The sequence below is a fragment of the Equus asinus genome, chromosome 3 (assembly GCF_041296235.1).
Source record: "Equus asinus isolate D_3611 breed Donkey chromosome 3, EquAss-T2T_v2, whole genome shotgun sequence".
Taxonomy (NCBI): Eukaryota; Metazoa; Chordata; class Mammalia; order Perissodactyla; family Equidae; genus Equus; species Equus asinus.
In genome coordinates, this window is record NC_091792.1 from 38,309,390 (window position 1) to 38,329,329 (window position 19,940).

Genomic DNA, 19,940 nt, shown 5'->3' on the forward strand with positions numbered 1-19,940 from the left:
CTTCTTATTCCCGTGCTTATTGTTGGGACATCTAGGTCATTCTGATTCCTGATCTTTCATATGACCTATTTTGTTCTCTGTGAAATCTTTTAAACTCTTCTCTTTGTTCCGAGTGCTTTAAAATTTTGAAATGATTCTTGGCATGGGTCTATTTTTATCCATTGTGCTAAATAGCCATTGGGCCTTCCAACCTAGCAAAAAATATCCTGTAGTTTCTGAAAATTTTCTTGAATCACTTAATGTATACCTTCTTGCCCTCTTTTTCCCCTGCTCTTGATTTCTGGGATTTCTATTTTTCTAGATTGCACTGATTGGTCCTCTATTTTCCATCCCTTTGTCTTTTGGTTCTACTATCTGGCAGAGCTCCTCAACTAACCCTTGAACATGTTTTCCATTTCTCCTATGTGACTCTGGGCTAGTCACTTGACTTCTCTGCAGTTCATATTTTCCTTCACTAAATGGGTAAGTGCAAGAGTAAAGACAAACCTAGAAAAATTTATATTTTAAATTTTCCTTGGTGCCAAAAGGAAAAACTCCCTATCTTCTCTTTAGCATTTCCTTTAGAAAGCTCAAGTTGTAAATACTTTCTCTGTTACTTCATGATGTATGTAAATCTTTTTAAAAGATAATGAGCCTCTTGCTAGTTTTGCATCCCAGGGATGTCTTTCCTGGGGGGCACTGGAGCCCTCCCTTTGAAACATGAACATCAAGGATGATGGTGTCCTGTCCCCTGTCTCTCTGGGAGTTTAAGCCCAGCTACTTGACTTTAAGATGTAACCTCCAGCTTCTCAAAAATATATGAGAATTTTAATTTTTCTTTTGGATAAAAACAATTACATGTATGTAATGGATTATATTTTCCTGCCAATATAAAAGGGTGAAATTTATTTTTTTCTTTGCAATCTCTTTAGTGGATTGCCTGTGAGGTGCATCACAGTCTCGTTTAATGCTTATTTAGTAATAAAATACTGTTTCACTCTTTTCTACATTTTGAGGAGAGGATATTTTGGGTTGGCAAGGAGGGTTATTTTTAACTATTTCCCCAACAATACAGTAACAGTAAGGTTATTAACATATAGCTGTTGAGAGATTAAATGAGTTATTATATGTGAAGTACCTAAAATGGTATAGTTCACAAAATAAGCACTATGTATGTGTTTTATTATTATTACAATTATCATTAGCTTCTAATAGGTGTTGTGGTAGTTCTTTGTCTATTCTTATTAAAGAATAGAATAGCAGCATTCTATTCTAGTTTCATGATTTAGAATCTACTCTTATCTCTCTGAGGATGTTAATAATTGTTTTTCCTCTGTTTTGTTTCTTCTCTTTTATTATCTGTTTTCTCTGAGTTGCCTTTTTCTATTTGTCTGTTTTGTTTCTATCTCCCATGTTAGACGCTTTTCATAACTCTCTGGTATAACTTGGTTGTCTTCTCATGATTAGCAAAAGGAGGGGCAAACAGCCCAGGGATTAAAAAGCTCTCTGGGACCAGTCCTGGTGGCGTAGTGGTTAAGTTCATGCACTTGGCTTTGGCAACCCCAGGTTCACAAGTTCTGATCCCAGGTGCAGACCTACACACCACTTATCAAGCCATGCTGTGGCAGGCATCCCACAGATAAAATAGAGGAAGATGGGCACAGATGTTACCTCAGGGCCAATCTTCCTTAGCAAAAAGAGGAGGATTAGCAGCGGATGTTAGCTCTAAGCTAATCTTCCTCAAAAAAAAAAAAAAAAAACTCTCTGGGAAGTGGATAATCAATTTCTACCTTTACTATCAACTGGGTGTAGCTTGAGTTAGGAGGGCACATAGACAACCCCAAGAAGTATCTTCCAATGTCCTGCATGCAAGGTAATGGTCCGGTTGCCTAGATTTTAGGAGCTGAATAGGGGAAGCAAGAGGTGGGAGTGTTGTCTTTACATTCAACATTCAGTTTGCATACAGTCTCTTAATATTGCTCCTCATTTTGCTAATATAAACCAAGACCAGTGACCCTCTATATTACCCTCTCTAAACTTCTGCAAAAAATAGAGTGGGATAGTCTTTCAGTAGCATAGAGTAAGGGAGGGTCTCGAGATATCACACAGCTACTCTGACAATCTTTTTCAGTGTTTTTTGCTTGTAGTGAGTAAAACCCCAATCTTCAGTTGCATATATAGTTGAGACTGCCACTTCCTGCGAATTTTGAGAGTTCTTTAGAGAAAATGAAGTTGATTTTTAGCTCTCCCCACCCTGAACTTATGATTTACTTTTCCCAAGCATAAGTTAACACAACTTACCCATCTGATCTCTAGACTCTAAATTTTATTGCTGTTTACTCTACTCCTAGTCTCTCCATCCTATGAATTTATATATTTTTCCAAAATCCTTTTATGGCATTTTTAGTAGAATTTCAATAAAAAATGAAATTAGATGTTAGTGTTCAACTTGCCAGCCTAACGCAAAAGCTTTGTTTTCTCTGTGTCAGTTTAAATCAACCTTAACTTAGTTTCTGTTCATCTAGTTAGCAGCTATTTTCAAAAATCACTAAGCAAATTTCTTCATTTTTATTGTCTTAGAGTAAAGCAATATTATATTTGATTATCCTTCACAAAAGGAAAAAACTAACATATAAACAATAGAGACTTTAAATGCTATTCTAGGTAATTTCCTGTTAATAAGGACCCTAAAATACAATATTTTTACCCAACTTTGAACAGAATAACTAACATATCCTTTTAAAAGAACTATAATTTTCTGAGAATAAAGATTGAGTCAGATGGTGGTAGACCCCTTAAAAAATTACTTGTATTCAAATTCAAAATAGAGAATTTTATATATAAAAAATGCCGAAAGGTTTTTCTTTTAACGTAAGCATCAACTTTGTAGAAAACAAAAAGGATATACCCTGGGGAGAATGTTCCCTATGGCACATTCAGAATGTATTTTATGAAAGTGTACATTGCTTTGAATTGAAATGTGTATTATACAAATCAACTTCTTGTGCATGAAATGTTAACATTAAATAATATCCTTTAACCTATTTTTCAAATGACTGCTTGAAAGTTTGTCTGCTGATTGTGAATATAGTTAGAATATGACAAGAAATATATTACATAGAATTATACTTCACCTTTAGAATGAAAGACCTTTCGTTTTGTGTTATAAAGATTTGTAGCCAAGTCTGTTCTAAATAGTGCTTTGTCTTTCCTAAGCAAATCAACTTGTTAACTCTTTCTTCTGTAAATATGAATATTAGAAATGCTTTCAAAATTCTGAAGTTGGTTGATTTTTAAATTTCCCTTTAATTTACTCCAACAGTCTAAAAGCTAAATGGCAACTGAGCAATTATCACTGTTGTCATCTTTTTTGATAGCGTTTTCCTAAAGGTATTTGTGACTGATAATTCCTAATTAATTACCAGATACTGTTCTAAATTACCCAGCTAAAAGACTAGTCATTAATCTTCACAATCATTTGCTAGCTAATCTATAGCTGCTTGTAATGTTTGGAAAGCACTTCTATAAACTACTAGTTAAAGGTACACGTGAACTAATAACTACAATATTTCTTCTGCCGTTACTTTCAACTTAATTGACACTCAAATTTACCAATTAGGAGATAAAAGATGAATGCAATTCATCAAGAGATTAACATTATTAATTCATATATTTAAAAATTTTAATCTTTAAAAACTTAGACTCTTTTAAATGTTAGGAAATGTTGAGGAACTGGAGCAAATGCATGCTTTTCATTGTATGTTATCTTCCTATGGAAATACCAGCTGAATACGATGTACTAACTTCTAATTCTTAAGTTACTAACTTTTCCATAGTTGATAAATAAGATATAGATAGAGACATATCTTGAAAATATCTAAATCTTCCCATACAGGGTATCAATAAGCATAGCTCAAAATGATCATCACCACCACACAACAGGAGATCTTTTATGGAGACTCTGATCCAACACCTTGCACTAACAATGGTATATGGTAACAGATATAATGTTTATAATTTGATTATATATTTACAATATATATCATATATAATAAATATATAATATTTATAATCAAACTATAAATATTTATAAACTTATAAATTTTTTATGATCTATTTCATGAAGAACCTTGGTTATAAATCTAAATACTCTGGTTCAAACCTAAACTCTTAAATGCTACCTTAATACAACCTGACTGGAGGGACATCAAGCATAAGGCCTAGGCTATCCTAAGAAAACTACCTAAGAGAATTAGTTATAAAAATAATGTTATAAGTTCAATAACAAAAGGAAACAATCTCATGAGGAAAACAAGTCATATACATAAGAAGCACTATACATTCATCATGTAATAAACTTAAAAACATTTTTTGAATACGTAGTATATTTTGATGGGATTCAGAACACACCACCTCCAAAATACGTCATGTTGGCAAACTGAATATTTTAAGATGAAAGAATTTGAAAAATAGCAGGTGCAAAAAGGACTCTTAAGACGTCTCCATTCTCTCCCAAAGCAGATCATAGAAACAGTGGTGCTAGAACAACTCTGATGTCCTCCATACATGGAAGCCTCTCATGTGAGAGATGCCCTCCCTATACCCAAAAGAAAGGAGCATCTTTATCTCAGAAGACAGAGGGATGCAGAAAAGAATGCGAATGAACAGGCCTTGCTAATTTTCCCCCAGTTTATTATCTTTAGCTCATACCCTTTGTCCTATCATATTTTTTCCCCAACTTCCCACTCTTCATCAAACCTGGTATAAAAACGTTCAGTCTTAACCATTTCTTTGGGTCATCATTTCCTCATGAAGGCTCCCATGTCACGTAAAACTCACAGTATTAAATACACATATATGCTTTTCTCCTGTTAATCTCTCTTTGTCAGTTTAATTTTCAGGACCAGTCAGGGACCCTAACAGGGTCAAGAAAAAGTTCATAAAATGATTTTTGAGCAACACCTCCTTATTAACACCAAGTGAGGATGCAATTTAAACGGAAGGCTTCCAACCACTTAGTATTTTCTTAATCTCTATAAATATCATATTAATAGATGGAAACATTCTAGAATTAATTTAAAAGAAAACATACATTCTGCCCTCAAACTTCCTTAAAGTATAAAAATTTCTATCTAATCAACTGTTCCCCAGTTCCCATGCTTAAAAATACACACGTAATAAACACTAAGTTAAGCTCATTTTGTTGGGCAATACCAGATACATTTTTAAGTATTTGTAGCAATAGTTGAGATATCTTAAATATTTGTAGCCATAGCTGAGATATACAGAAAGCTTACTGTATACTGTTTTAAGCATTTGACATATACTGACACAATCTTCAGAGCAACCCTAAAAGACAGGGAGCATTATCCTAATTTCATATCAATGGAGATAGGAGGCACTGTGACACAGAATAATATCACACAGTTAATAATTACTAATCTTTTCTTTTTTAAAAAAATTCATCTTGCCCAATTTTATTTTCTTAAGAATAGTGTACACAGGTACTCTCACGCAAAGCTAGAGTATAAATTGGTACAAATTTTTAGACAATAATTTAGCAATACCCAGTACAACTTTTAAAAAACAAAACATGTGCCACCTCCTTCCGAAATTATAGGAATTTATCCTACAAAATAAGAGATAGTTATATAGAAGTAGGCTCATCACAGCTCAAAGAAAAGGGAAAGTTAAACTATGGTGTATATGCAATACATTGTAATACAAATCAATAGATTTAAAAAATATCACCTCCACCAATTGTCCAAATAAAATTTGGGGGAATGCCAGAATATGAAAAGTAAACTTGAATCATTTACTCAATCACTCCTTCCTAGAATTACAAGTGGTCTGACAGCATTCAGATGTTACATCAAAACTACAGCTTTGGGGCTGGCCCGGTGATGCAGCAGTTAAGCTTGCACGTTCCGCTTCTTGGCGGCCCGGGGTTCGCCAGTTCAGATCCCATGAGCAGACATGGCACCACTTGGCAAAAGCCATGATATGGTAGGCAGCCCACGTATAAAGTAGAGGAAGATGGGCATGGATGTTAGCTCAGGGCCAGTCTTCCTCAGCAAAGAGGAGGATTGGCAGCAGATGTTAGCTCAGGGCTAATCTTCCTCAAAAAAAAAAAGCTGCAGCTTTTCCCTTAACTTTACTTCTCCATAATAGGATGTATTATATACACCTAATGATATGTAGCCATTAAAATTCATGTAAAAAGTGTATCATTAAATAATATTGTAAAATATCATAAATATATTTTTGTAAGAAAATAATTATATGTATGTGTATACTTTTGTATAGAATAGAAGACTGGAAAGTCTTACAGCAAAATGTTAATATTAAGTCATACACAGGTGATTGGGTAATGGCCGATTTTTGGTTTGTGTGTGTATGCATTTGTACTAGGTTCCAAATTTCCTACAACGAGCACTATTATTTTAAAATTTTAAAATTATTAGGTTAAAAAAACTTAAAGACAAAGAAAACTTCAACAATTAATTATAAAATGCTGACAATCCATGAAATATGGAAATTTTATAACTCTTGGAATTTCTTAATATGTGGCTTTAAATTTTATTATAAAGCCACCATAAACACACTCATAAACACACACACATTTATATGCCAGTTTATATCTTGTGATTTTTAAAAATACTTTTTAAAAACCAGTTGGAGAGGGCTGGCCCCATGGCCGAGTGGTTAAGTTCGCGCGCTCCGCTGCAGGCAGCCCAGTGTTTCGTTGGTTCGAATCCTGGGCACGGACATGGCACTGCTCATCAAACCACGCTGAGGCAGCGTCCCACATGCCACAACTAGAACCCACAACGAAGAATATACAACTATGTACTGGGGGGCTTTGGGGAGAAAAAGGAAAAAAATAAAATCTTAAAAAAAAAAAAAAAAACCAGTTGGAGAATTCTAAAAAAACCTGATTTCCACTTGCTTTTTATCCAACCTAAACTGTACTTTCTTCTGATATAAGATGACTGACATTTATGCTTATGCCATTTCATCAAATTGTTCACAGCAAGTAAAATCTTAACATATTTCAAATAATCCAAGATAATTAAATACTTTTACTTGTTGAATAACTTCTACTTGTTGGTTATTTTAAATCACAGACCTATTCTGCCTTATGGCAATATAGGTCCAGACAAAACAGTCTCTAAAGGCTTTAGTTTTATTTGTTTAGAAAAAGAATGTTTTTAGACAGTTCTCATAATTCAGAATATATTAAATGCCTTAATTTAAATTTTAATTAAAGAGTAGAAACATTTTAGCATACCAAGTAAAAAAAACAGTATTACTCAAGATAATGTTCAATTTGAAGTATAAAAAAAGGAAAAGAAAAAGATAAATAATAAAAACCTAGAGAACACACAGGACAATAATGAAACTACAAAGGTTACTCTTAACAGGTACACATTTGAAACCCAGAGACCAAAGTAACCAACACAGTGCACTTACACTAGAAGAGCCTATTACTGCTTATGAAACCTAGTTCAGCTGTTGGAGGAGAGGGATACAGTGACAAACAGCTTCCCTGCTACAAAGGTGGCAGGAAATCTATCAAATTGGACAATAAAATTGCAATTGAGTTTCTTTGGCTTTTTATAGCAGCAGAAAGTATCCTGATGTAACTCTGCAAAAGCTATCCAATTCTACAACATTAGTTTTTTACACACCAGTTCTTTATCAAGAACCATGTTATAAATTTGTGATACTGAGATTTAAAATGGCTGCAGATAGGAAAAAATAAGCATCACTTCAGTATCATATGTATGAATATATTTCTAAAGCTTTAAGAAAAAATATATGCAGAGAAAAAAAATCAGTTTCAATAGTTCCACTGGAATTTTTAACACCATGATACAAATTGTTCACCTACTTACTGAATTACTTCAGCTCCATCCTAAATTTTATTAAATGTTGATTCGAAGGGGCTTAGAGTGTAAGTCGTCCATTCTATCTTAAAAATAGATTTCAAGGTACTAAAATCCCAAAAAAATTAACATAGCAATATTCAAATAAATTACTTATATAAACCTTATGAAAGAGAAACGTTTATCAGCGAAGAAAATTCACACAAAGAAAGAAAACTAAAAAACACTCATAAAACATTAAAGTTAAAGGTGAAAACCACAAGAACCAACTTGCAAGTTAAAATTTTTCTTTTCCCTCTCATAGGTAAAGCTTTAGCAATTATTTTTTAAAGTAACAGCAAAAAGTGATAGGTCCACTTTTTCTAGATAAAACACTCCACAATTAACCTAATCAGCATTTATTCCATTTTATAATTGTAATCCTAAAACAAGAGTTAAAGACTGGTTCTTAGCCCAAAATAGGCAAAAAGAGGCCTCTACATAAAGTAACTATTTTCTTTGCAAAGGTTTTAAGATCCATTTAAAGCCATAAGTAACTGGAGTAAAGAAAATTATAAACTAATTAAAACTATATATATATATATGAAACACACAAAACTTAAAGCCTACTTTGGGTTTAATGTGTATAATTGAATCTAAAAAATGTTGATTTCAGATACTACATAACAAGAGGAGTTTATATTTATTCTGTTTCATTCTCTTTCACTGTAACACATGCTCCCAGAAAGACAAAAAAGGTTTTCCTTTACAACAACAAAAAAAATGTGTGAAGGGGGTCTTAACTGGGGTCCATATCCAATTTATGTAGAATTTTTCTATATCCATGATACTTTTTAAAGAGTATATTACTAGCTTAGTATGAAAGGTAGGGAGGGGAGAATTTTATAAAAGTTTGTAAAAATAATTTCCTGTACACTCAGAGAAGCACTCAAAATTAGACTACATAAGATGGGCTTATGTCAAAATATAAATTTCTGGGAACATCCCATGAGATTCAGATTCAGATTCTAAGGTGCGGTCCAGGAAACTCTAATAAAATGCACATGGCAAATTACTCTGATGAGGTGATCCCCAAATTGTACGACGTATGATTGCATAACAGGTACTTCAAAGACAGCTGTTGCAGCTATTTCATGGATCACTGATGAGAGAAGACTGACATGCTAAGGCAGACGAAGGGTGTCATGGTGCCATGTTAACAGTTGAACCAAAAAGCCCCAGACAATGACGGTGTAGTTCTTCCTTCTTCCTGCAACCAATATTTACCGCAGAATTGCCAAGTACTCAGCACTATGCACAGTTCTATGGAAGATATAAAGTATAAAACCTTTTGTCCTTGCTGATGAGAGCTTACAAGGAGCAGCCAAGATAAGACACACGAACTCACTTTTAAACATTAATATAACATGAGGGATATTACAGGATGATATATGATTAAGTGCCAGTCTGCATTTGGTATATCACTCATTACTGCTCTTCAGGTACATTCCACATCCCCAAGCAAAACAAACAATTCACCATGCTTTTCTCTCAGTGACACCACCTCTGTACCTTTGCTTATGCCAATTCCTCCACCAGAGTCTCATCACCCTAATATCTACATGCCCAAATCTTATTTACCCTTCAAGGTTGAAGTCAAATGACACCTGTTCTATAAACTTCTCAGATGCCCACAGGTGAGGCTGTCTCTCCTTTCACTGCGAATATCTCTTCCACGGCACTTACTACTTCCTGCCGTGTTTTTTAGGTTTTTTGTACATATACTGTCTCCCATTTAAGAAAGTAACTTCTTTCAAGATAAGATCTGTTCCTGATTCATCTTTCTATCTTTCACAGTAACTAGAAGGTACTTAAATAGAAAAAGATATGAAGAACAAAAGGGAGGAGTGGAAAGAAAAAAAAAAGAAAGAAGAAAGATAAAGGTAGAAAGGGGAAGAAAAGAGGTGGGCAAGTGGAGTAAGACTTAGACACAGAGTGACTGAAAATGAACGAGAACGACCACAGTGTCTGACCAACCAATAGAGAGAGGGGGAGAAGGGAAGGAGAGACAAAACCAACACAGATTCACTAAGGACAAAGCAGACAGAGAAAAACAGAAATAGGTTGTGGGGAGGGAGAAGGCAGGGGATAAAGAATGGTGGAAGGATGTTAGAAGGAAGAACAGAGAAAGTAAAAGAGATTGGAAAGAGGGAGATAGTGCCCAAAAGAGGAAAAAGAGACACAAGCAAAGAGGGAGAGAGTTAGCTGGCAGTGACAAAAGGTGGCACAGATTGCACCAGGTACACACGGTCAATGCCAACAGCCAGAGTGGGGGGTGGAGAACACTGATTGATTAGTTGGAGATTTGGGAGAAAGGGGAGGTAGGGAGAGAGAGGGAGTGAGGGAAGAGGTGAGAGGGAAGAAGGAGTAGGAGGAGAGGGAGGAGGGAGAGGGAGGGGGGGAGGGAGAGAGAGAGAGACACTTAAATACCAAGAGAAAATTAAGAGCTGTGAATTCATACAGAATGGCATGGCCTTAGAGTAAGAAAAACTGTCATACAGAACTGGTTTAGCTAGCTAAGTCCTGAAAAATATAAAGAATCTGGGTAAGTACACAGGAGAACAAAGTGCATGCCAGGAATAAACCAAAATGAAGATTTAACAAAGCACGATATATTTTAGAAGATTAGAACCAACATAGCCAAATTAGTGATTTCTGTCAAGTAAAATAGTGAAACATCAGGCAAGAAATACTTTTTCAAGGAGAATAGTGAAAGATTAGGTAGATATTATTTTGTAAAGAAAATCTTATCTTTCTAAGAAGGTTAGAACAAAGGGTTTACAGAAGTGGGTAACATTATATGCTATTTTTAGCTTAATAAATCCAGAGGAAAACAATACCTAAAGCTACTGACCATTAGAAATATCCAGAGTAGAAGTCATCTAGACATAGATGAAGAACTACAAATCATTAAGAAAAAGAAAAGCTTCAAAATAGGCAAAGACAAAACCTTCCAAAAATAAGAAATCTAACAGTATCAAGGGTTAGAGGGTGGGACATTATTAGGACCCAGCAATTCTACTCCTACTTATATTTCCTAGAGCAGTGCTTTTTTCAAATTTAGGACAATTCAGTTGGCGGATCATGGAATCAACTTACTGGGGCATCATCAGCATTTTTAAATGAAAAAGAACAGAAAACACACAAGTGCATTACTATATACCAAAGTTTAGTAAGGGTAAATATTGTCTCATGAAACCTCTGTTTCAGGTGTGTGTGGGGAAAGGGGTAGGAGTGGGTGTGGGAGTGTGTGTGTATGCGTGTGTGTGTGTGTGTATATACATACACACCTGATCACAATAAATTTCTCACTGTGAGTCACAGTTATAAAAAGTTTGAAAATGACAACTCTATTAAAACTGTTGCCTTTGAGCACCTGAGTTATTCAAAGTAGTGAAAATTAACAAATCAAAGCTATACGTAAATAAAAAAAAATCTCAGAAACAAAAGGTTTGGCAGAGAAAAATTAGTAACAGAAAACTCTACAAAGTATGATGTCATTTTCATAAAATACAGGAATAGAAAAAAAGATAATATATTATTAGGAACACAAATTTTTAACTTTTTAAAAAAGGGAACGATAACCAAGAAAATCAAAATGGTGAGATTAGGTTTGGGGTGAGAGGAGGGGTGGGGGGGTGGACAGGGAGAAACACACAGCACGTTCTTGAAGCTGGATAGTCACAATTCTTCCTTCACAACACTTCACAGCATATTGCTACACAAATTATTTTGGATGTAATTAATTCTTCATTTCAAAAGGTGTATTTACATCAAACATGAAGTTATTGGGGCCTGGACTAGTGTGCTGGCAGTAAGAATGAGAACAAAAAGGATGAACAGGAGAAATGATAGAGCTATAACAAAGGAAAATAGTCCCTGAGCATTTAATTCTATTTTCTGTGATTTCATTCATTAACTCAACTTCAATTAATATATATATATATACACAGACATGTACCATTTCTGGATTAGACATTGATGGTTAAGAAAAGTTTAGAAATTTGACTGAGTTTACACAACTAAAAAATTACTACAAATAAGAATTGAAATTCAGGATTGTCCTATCTCCAAAGCCCACATTCTCTTCGTTATTTACACAAATGGATTGGTAACTAAATATAAATGTTTAGTCATAAATGCTCAAAAGCTCAAAGGTAGCTGAGATATCTCCTAGTCCAACCTCTTTTTCTGGTAGATAGGAAATTCACAGAGACTACGCTATTGGCCCTAAATACCCTATGGCTTCTGCAGTTCTCAAGCTTTTTGTCTCCGGATCCTTCAGACTCTTCAAAAGAACTGAGGCAACCAAAAACCTTTTATTTATATGAGATATATCTATTAAGACTTATCATATTAGAAATTAAAACCAAGAAATTTTACAAATATTAATTCATTTCAAAATAACAATAAACCCATTACATGTTAATACAAATAACATATTTTTTGAAGAATGACTATTTTTCAAGATGGTTGTATTCTAATACCTGCTTCTGCATTCAATCTATTGCATTATATTTTCGTGGTTGAAGTATATGAAAAAAACCCCACCATCAAATAGACATGTAGCTGAGAAAGCACGACCTCAGACACTCCCTGAAAAGGTCTCCTAGGTTCCCAAAGTCTTCAGGCTGTACCTTAAGAATAACAGCTCTAAAGATTATATTCCTCTAGCCATCCTTCCTAAGGACTTGAACAAACTAAAGTGTATATGAAAGCACTGTCAAAAAAACCCAAAACAACAAGAAGAAAAAAAAGGCAATAAAATCATTTGTAAGGTAAAAGTATAGTAAAGACAATAGATCAACTACCTGTGAAGGTAATACGAAGGTTAAAAGACAAATGTACTAAAATTACCTATTTCAATGATAAGACGGTAATGGATATACACACCCTAAACAAAACACTATAGATGATGTGAAAAACATAATGTGGGAGGAGGGAAGTGAAAAAGTAGAGCTTTTAAAAAGAGGTCAAGCTAAAGAGTCTATCTACTCAATATAGACTGCTATATGCATAGTATATTAAATAGGATCCTCAGAGTAACCACAAACCAGAAACCTATAACAAGCAGGAAAAAAAGTAAGACAAAAGAAATCAAACATATTACTAAAGATAGCCATCAAACCACAAGTGAAGAGAGCAAGAGAAAAAGAAAGGAACTGAGAAGAACTACTAAAACACCCCAAAAAAAGAAAAAGTGACAAAATGGCAATAAATACATATTTATCAATAGCTACTTTAAATGTCAATGGACTAAATGCTCCAATCAAATGCCACAGGGTGGCCAACTGGATAAAAAAACAAGATCCATGTAAACGCTCCAAACAAGAGACACACTTCAGACCTACAGACACTCACAAACTGAAAGTGAAAGGATGGAAAAAGATATTCCACAAAAATGGCAAAGAAAAGAAAGTGGGGGTAGCAATACTTATATCAGACAAAATAGACTTTAAATCAAAAACCGTAATAAGAGACAAAGACTGGCACCACACAACGATAAAGGGAACAATCCAACAAGAAAATATAACACTTGTAAATATCTACGCACCCAACATAGGAGCACCTAAATATATAAAGCAATTATTAACAGACACAAGAGGAGAAATAGACAGTAACACAATAATAGTAGGGGACTTTAACACTCCACTTACACCAATGGATAGATCATCCAAACAGAAGATCAATAAGGAAACACTCGCCTTAAAGGATACATTAGACCACATGGACTTAGTAGATATATACAGAACATTCCATCCAAAAACCACAGAATACACATTCTTTTCAAATGCCCATGGAACATTCTCCAAGATTGATCACATATTAGGCCACAAAACAAGTCTCACTAAATTTAAGAAGATGGAAATAATACCATGCACCTTTTCTGACCACAAAGGTATGAAACTGGAAATCAACTACAGAAAGAAAACCAGAAAAGCCACAAAAATGTGGAGATTGAACAAAATGCTACTGAACAATGATTGGGTCAATGAAGAAATCAAAGAAGAAATAAAAAAATTCCTGGAGACAAATGAAAATGAAAACACGACATGCCAAAATCTGTGGGATACAGCAAAAGCAGTTCTACGAGGGAAGTTTATAGCAATTCAGGTCTACCTCAACAAAGAGGAGAAATCCCAAATAGACAATCTATAAGTGCACCTAAAGGTACTGGAAAAAGAACAACAAACAAAGCCCAAAATCAGCAGAAGGAAGGAAATAATAAAAATCAGAGCAGAAATAAATGAAATAGAGAGTAAAAAAAAAACAGAAAAAATTAATGAAACCAAGAGCTGGTTCTTCAAAAAGATAAACAAAATTGACAAACCCTTAGCGAGACTCACCAAGAAAAAAAGAGAGAAGGTTCAAATAAATAAAATCAGAAATGAAAGAGGAGAGATAACAACAGACACCTCAGAAATACAAAAGATAATAAGAGAATACTATGAAAAGCTATACGCCAACAAATTGGATAATCTAGAAGAAATGGATAAATTCTTAGAAACATACAACCTTCCAAAACTGGACCAAGAAGATGTAGAAAATTTGAATAGACCAATCACCAGCAAGGAGATTGAAACAGCAATGAAAAACCTCCCAAAAAATAAAAGTCCAGGACCAGATGGCTTCCCTGGTGAATTCTACCAAACATTCAAAGAAGACCTAATACCTATCGTTCTCAAACTCTTCCAAAAAATTGAAGAGGAGGGGAGGCTTCCTAACTCCTTCTACGAAGCAAACATTATCCTGATCCCAAAACCAGACAAGGACAACACAAAAAAAGAAAATTACAGGCCAATATCACTGATGAACATCGATGCAAAAATCCTCAACAAAATACTAGTAAATCGAATACAACAATACATTAAAAAGATCATACATCATGATCAAGTGGGTTTCATTCCGGGGATGCAGGGATGGTTCAACATCCATAAATCTATCAACGTGATACACCACATTAACAAAATGAAGAATAAAAATCACATGATCATCTCAATAGATGCAGAGAAAGCATGTGACAAGATACAGCATCCATTTATGATAAAAACTCTAAATAAAATGGGTATAGAAGGAAAATACCTCAACATAATAAAGGCCATATATGACAAACCCACAGCAAATATCATTCTCAATGGAGAAAAACTGAAAGCTATCCCTCTAAGAACAGGAACCAGACAACGATGTCCACTGTCACCACTCTTATTTAACATAGTAGTGGAAGTGCTAGCCAGAGCAATCAGGCAAGAAAAAGAAATAAAAGGGATCCACATTGGAAAAGAAGAAGTGAAACTATCACTCTTTGCAGACAACATGATTTTATATCTAGAAAACCCTAAAGAGTCCACTAAAAAACTTTTAGAAATAATAAAGGAATACAGTCAAGTTGCGGGATACAAAATCAATGTACAAAAATCGGTTGTGTTTCTATACACTAACAACGAAGTAGCAGAAAGAGAAACTAGGAATACAATCCCATTTATAATTACAACGAAAAGAATAAAATACCTAGGAATAAACTTAACAAAAGAGGTGAAAGACCTGTACGCTGAAAACTATAAGACATTGTTGAAAGAAATCAAAGAAGACACAAAGAAATGGAAAGATATTCCGTGCTCTTGGATTGGAAGAATTAACATCGTTAAAATGTCCATACTTCCTAAAGCAATCTATAGATTCAACGCAATGCCTATCAAAATTCCAACAACATTTTTTACAGAAATAGAACAAAGAATCCTAAAATTTATATGGAACAACAAAAGACCCCGGATAGCCAAAGGATTCCTGAGACAAAAGAACAAAACTGGAGGTATCACACTCCCCGATTTCAAATTATACTACAATGCCACAGTAACCAAAACAGCATGGTACTGGCACAAAAACAGACACACAGATCAATGGAACAAAATTGAGAGCCCAGAAGTAAACCCACACCTTTATGGACAGTTAATATTCGACAAGGGAGCCAAGAGCATACGATGGAGAAAGGAGAGTCTCTTCAATAAACGGTGTTGGGAAAACTGGACAGCCACATGCAAAAGAATGAAAGTAGACCATTCCCTTACACCATGCACAAAAATTAACTCAAAATGCATTAAAGACTTGAATGTAAGACCTGAAACCATGAGACTTCTAGAAGAAAACATAGGCAGTACGCTCTATGACATTGGTCTGAGCAGCATATTTTCAAGTCCCATATCTGACCAGGCAAGGGAAACAAAAGAAAAAATGGACAAATGGGACTACATCAAACTAAAAAGTTTCTGCACAGCAAAGGAAACCATCAACAAAAGGAAAAGACAACCTAACAATTGGGAGAAGATATTTGCAAACCACACATCAGATAAGGGGTTAATATCCAAAATATACAAAGAACTCATACAGCTCAACAACAAAAAAAACAACAATCCAATTAGAAAATGGGCAAAAGATCTGAACAGAGATTTCTCCAAAGAAGATATACGGATGGCCAACAGGCATATGAAAAGATGCTCAACATCATTAGCTATCAGGGAAATGCAAATCAAAACTACAATGAGGTATCACCTCACTCCGGTCAGAATGGCTATAATTATCAAGACTGGAAACAACAAATGTGGATGAGGGTGTGGAGAGAAGGGAACCCTTGTTCACTGCTGGTGGCAGTGCAAACTGGTGCAGCCACTATGGAAAGCAGTTTGGAGTATCCTCAGAAAATTAAGGATAGATCTACCATATGATCCAGCTATTCCACTGCTGGGTATTTATCCAAAGAACTTGAAAACACAAAGGCATAAAGATACTTGCACCCTTACGTCCATTGTGGCATTATACACAATAGCCAAGACTTGGAAGCAACCTAGGTGCCCATCAAGGGACGAATGGATAAAAAAGATGTGGTATTTATACATGATGGACTACTACTCAGCCGTAAGAAATGATGAAATCCGGCCATTTGTGACAATATGGATAGACCTAGAGGGTATTATGCTGAGTGAAATAAGTCAGAGGGAAAAAGTCAAAAGCCATATGATCTCACTCATAAGTAGAAGATAAAAACGGCAAAAAAAAAAAAAAATCACATAGCATTGGAGATTGGACTGGTGGTTACCATTGGGGAACGGGGGAGGGGGGAGGGCAAAAGGGGTGATTAGGGTCACATGTGAGGGGATGCACTATAATTAGTGTTCGGGTAGTGAACATGATGTAATGTATACAGAATTTGAAAGATGATGTACATCCAAAAAACATAAAAATTAAAAAAAATTTAAAAAAAAGAAAGCACTGAATTAACATACATTATTTAGAAATTCTGAAAAATCTAATTTACACTGGGACTTCCATAACCTGGAACTCCCCCAGATATGTCTGAAATCCAATCCAAATGTATACAAGGCCCAAACTCAACCGTGTTTTTCTCATGATCTTTTGTAAATGGAAAAACAATACTAGCAGGTAATCAGTCCAGACTGCAGCTGCCCACTACAACAGAAACCAGAATAGCTGGGCATCCGCACAAACTAAAATAAGTTAGGCAAGAAGTGGCAAACAGTTTCTGTAAAGTTCCAAGTAGTAAATATTTTACACTTGAGGGCCATACAGACTCTGTTGCAAATACTCAATACTTGTAGCATGAAAACAGCCACGGAAAACAAATAAATAAATGGGAGTGGCTGTGTTTCAATAAAACTTTATTTAGAGAAACAGGTCAGGCCAGATTTGGCCCTCAGGCCCTGCTTGGTTGAACCCTGCCTTAGACTAAACTGGTCAGCTCAAAAAGTAGTGACAAAAACAAAGACGTGTTATAAAATCACATCTTTTTCTTATTTGGCACTGGACTGTTCTCAAACATAAACCTGTAGGGTGATATCTTCCAATTTAAGATATTTTTGTAAATCCTTGCAGATAGTCATGCACCTCCCTCTCATTGAGGGAGGAGGAGACAGAATGAACAACTCTTCGGTACTTCCAAATAAAAGTTATTCAAACACCTAAAAACATATATTTAGGAAATGACAATATATTCCAATAAAATGGCAAAATATTCTGGAATAATAACCATAACATAACAGTCAATAAATAAAACATTTAAAGATATACCAAATTTATCATTTCTCTTCTTTACTCCTTCTAGTCAATTTATAATTACTATAAATAATTATATATTATATTCCTTCTGCGTATAGAAAGAGTTCTTAAACAAGATACAAAAAGCATAAACCTTAAAAGAAACTAATAAACTTTACATTAATTATTTGAAATGTAAAATTTCCTCAGAAGACACAAACATAAAACTCCAAAAATAAATAGATAAGCCACAAGTTGGCAGAAGATATTCATAAACAATATAACTAGCAAAGGATCCAAGAATATATAAAGAACTTCCACAAAACAAGGAAATCCAAATTAATATTATGGAGATATAGCACTTAAAAGTCATCAAATTTGCAAATTTTTAAAACTGCAGCCATACCAAGTGATAAGGTGATATGAAATCATGAGAACTTATGTCCCTGGCAAAAATGTAAACTGATATACCACTTCGGAAAAGAATTTGCATTATCTTATAATGTTCAACGTATGCATCTTACAAGTCAGCAATTTCACTTTTAGGAATAGAGAAACTTCTCAATATACAGAAAATGTATAAACAATGCTCATCAACTGGTAAACGGATAAAGTCATACCATGGAATACAATACAACTGAGAAAATAAATACAACTACATAGGTCAGTACGGATGAATCTCAGTGACAAGTGAAAACAAGTTGCAGAAAAGTGCATTTAATATGATACCATTTATGTTAAGTATAAACATGAAAAATAAAATTATTTAATGTTTAGAGTTATATATAAATATAGTTAAAATATACAGAATACACAGAAATAATGAAAACACTAAATTTCAGGTTAGTGGAGGAAGAGAAAGGGGCTAACAATGATGGACAAAAATTGGGATGGGGAACCCAATTTCACAAACACTGGGAGGTACTTTATACTTCTTTGTATGTCTACAATATTTCATAAAATATTTTAAACAAAAGCTATACATAAATACCTAACTTACATTGGCTTAAGTTAAAAAAAAAAAAAACAGACTGGTATATTATTCCAAACCAATTTCTCAAATGACTATAACATGAGACAGCGGCAAACATTAGCCAGAGCTCTTCTGTTTACTCAACCACCCTACATTACTAAAATATCTTCTCATCTTTGAATATACTGCGCCACCTTGTGTTCAAAAGCTTTGAACTACGATAAAATTCAGAGAACTGTATCTGTGAAAATGGCTGCTTGAAAACATAAGTTCCCTTAAGGTGTGGCATGAGATTTCACTTTACTAAGTTAAGCAAACATAAAAATGACATTTGAAAAAAGTATTGTGATTCTGAAGAATTTGGAAATACTTTACATTTCTTTACAGTCATTCGCTTTTGTAGTTGTTCATTTTACCGCACTTTCAGAGAATAATCTGCCTTTTCTCCTTAATTTTAAGTATATAAAATCTTTTAAATGAATAAAACTCAAAATTATCAACATTTAAAACTCTAAAATACACTTTCATAAAGAAACTTACCTTTGAATGTGTGATCGATAAGGTGTCTACCCACACGCGCCAGCCACCCCACTCATATTTGACTGCATGGTAAAGTAGGATTCTGAATATGGCATATACCATTTCTGTTATCTTTTGTTCATCTGAATTCTTAGGATTAAAATAGCAGAGAGAAAGCATCCACTCTTGCCACACAGAACATTGTAGCAAGCTCCTGAGAATTATAAGAGGATATTGAATTACTTAAAAAATAAATCATCTGAAAAAATTCTAAAAAGTAAAAGTTTGAAACAAAATAAATTAAAAAACACCTTTATGTATTCAAAACAATTAAAGGATGTAGTACTGAGAAGTCAATTTAACCATATGGTACATTACTTATATACCCTTAACGAAGAAAGCACACGGAAAATTCATTTCACAGTGTTTTTTAAAGCAATTTTTCTCAGAAAAAATGGGCTTAAACTCAAAACTAGACTTGAACACTGCAAATA

At 34.3% G+C, this 19,940-nt stretch overlaps 1 protein-coding gene across 9 annotated transcripts in view; it reads right to left on the minus strand.

Annotated features, from left to right (window-relative positions):
* LRBA (LPS responsive beige-like anchor protein) overlaps positions 1-19,940 on the minus strand; it is a 705,137-nt gene that overhangs the window by 535,118 nt on the left and 150,079 nt on the right. For all 9 annotated transcript variants that reach the window (XM_070504873.1, XM_070504881.1, XM_070504880.1 and 6 more), the window contains exon 22: positions 19,468-19,660. In XM_070504873.1, the coding sequence (XP_070360974.1) occupies positions 19,468-19,660 (193 nt within the window). The remainder of the gene's footprint in view (positions 1-19,467; positions 19,661-19,940) is intronic.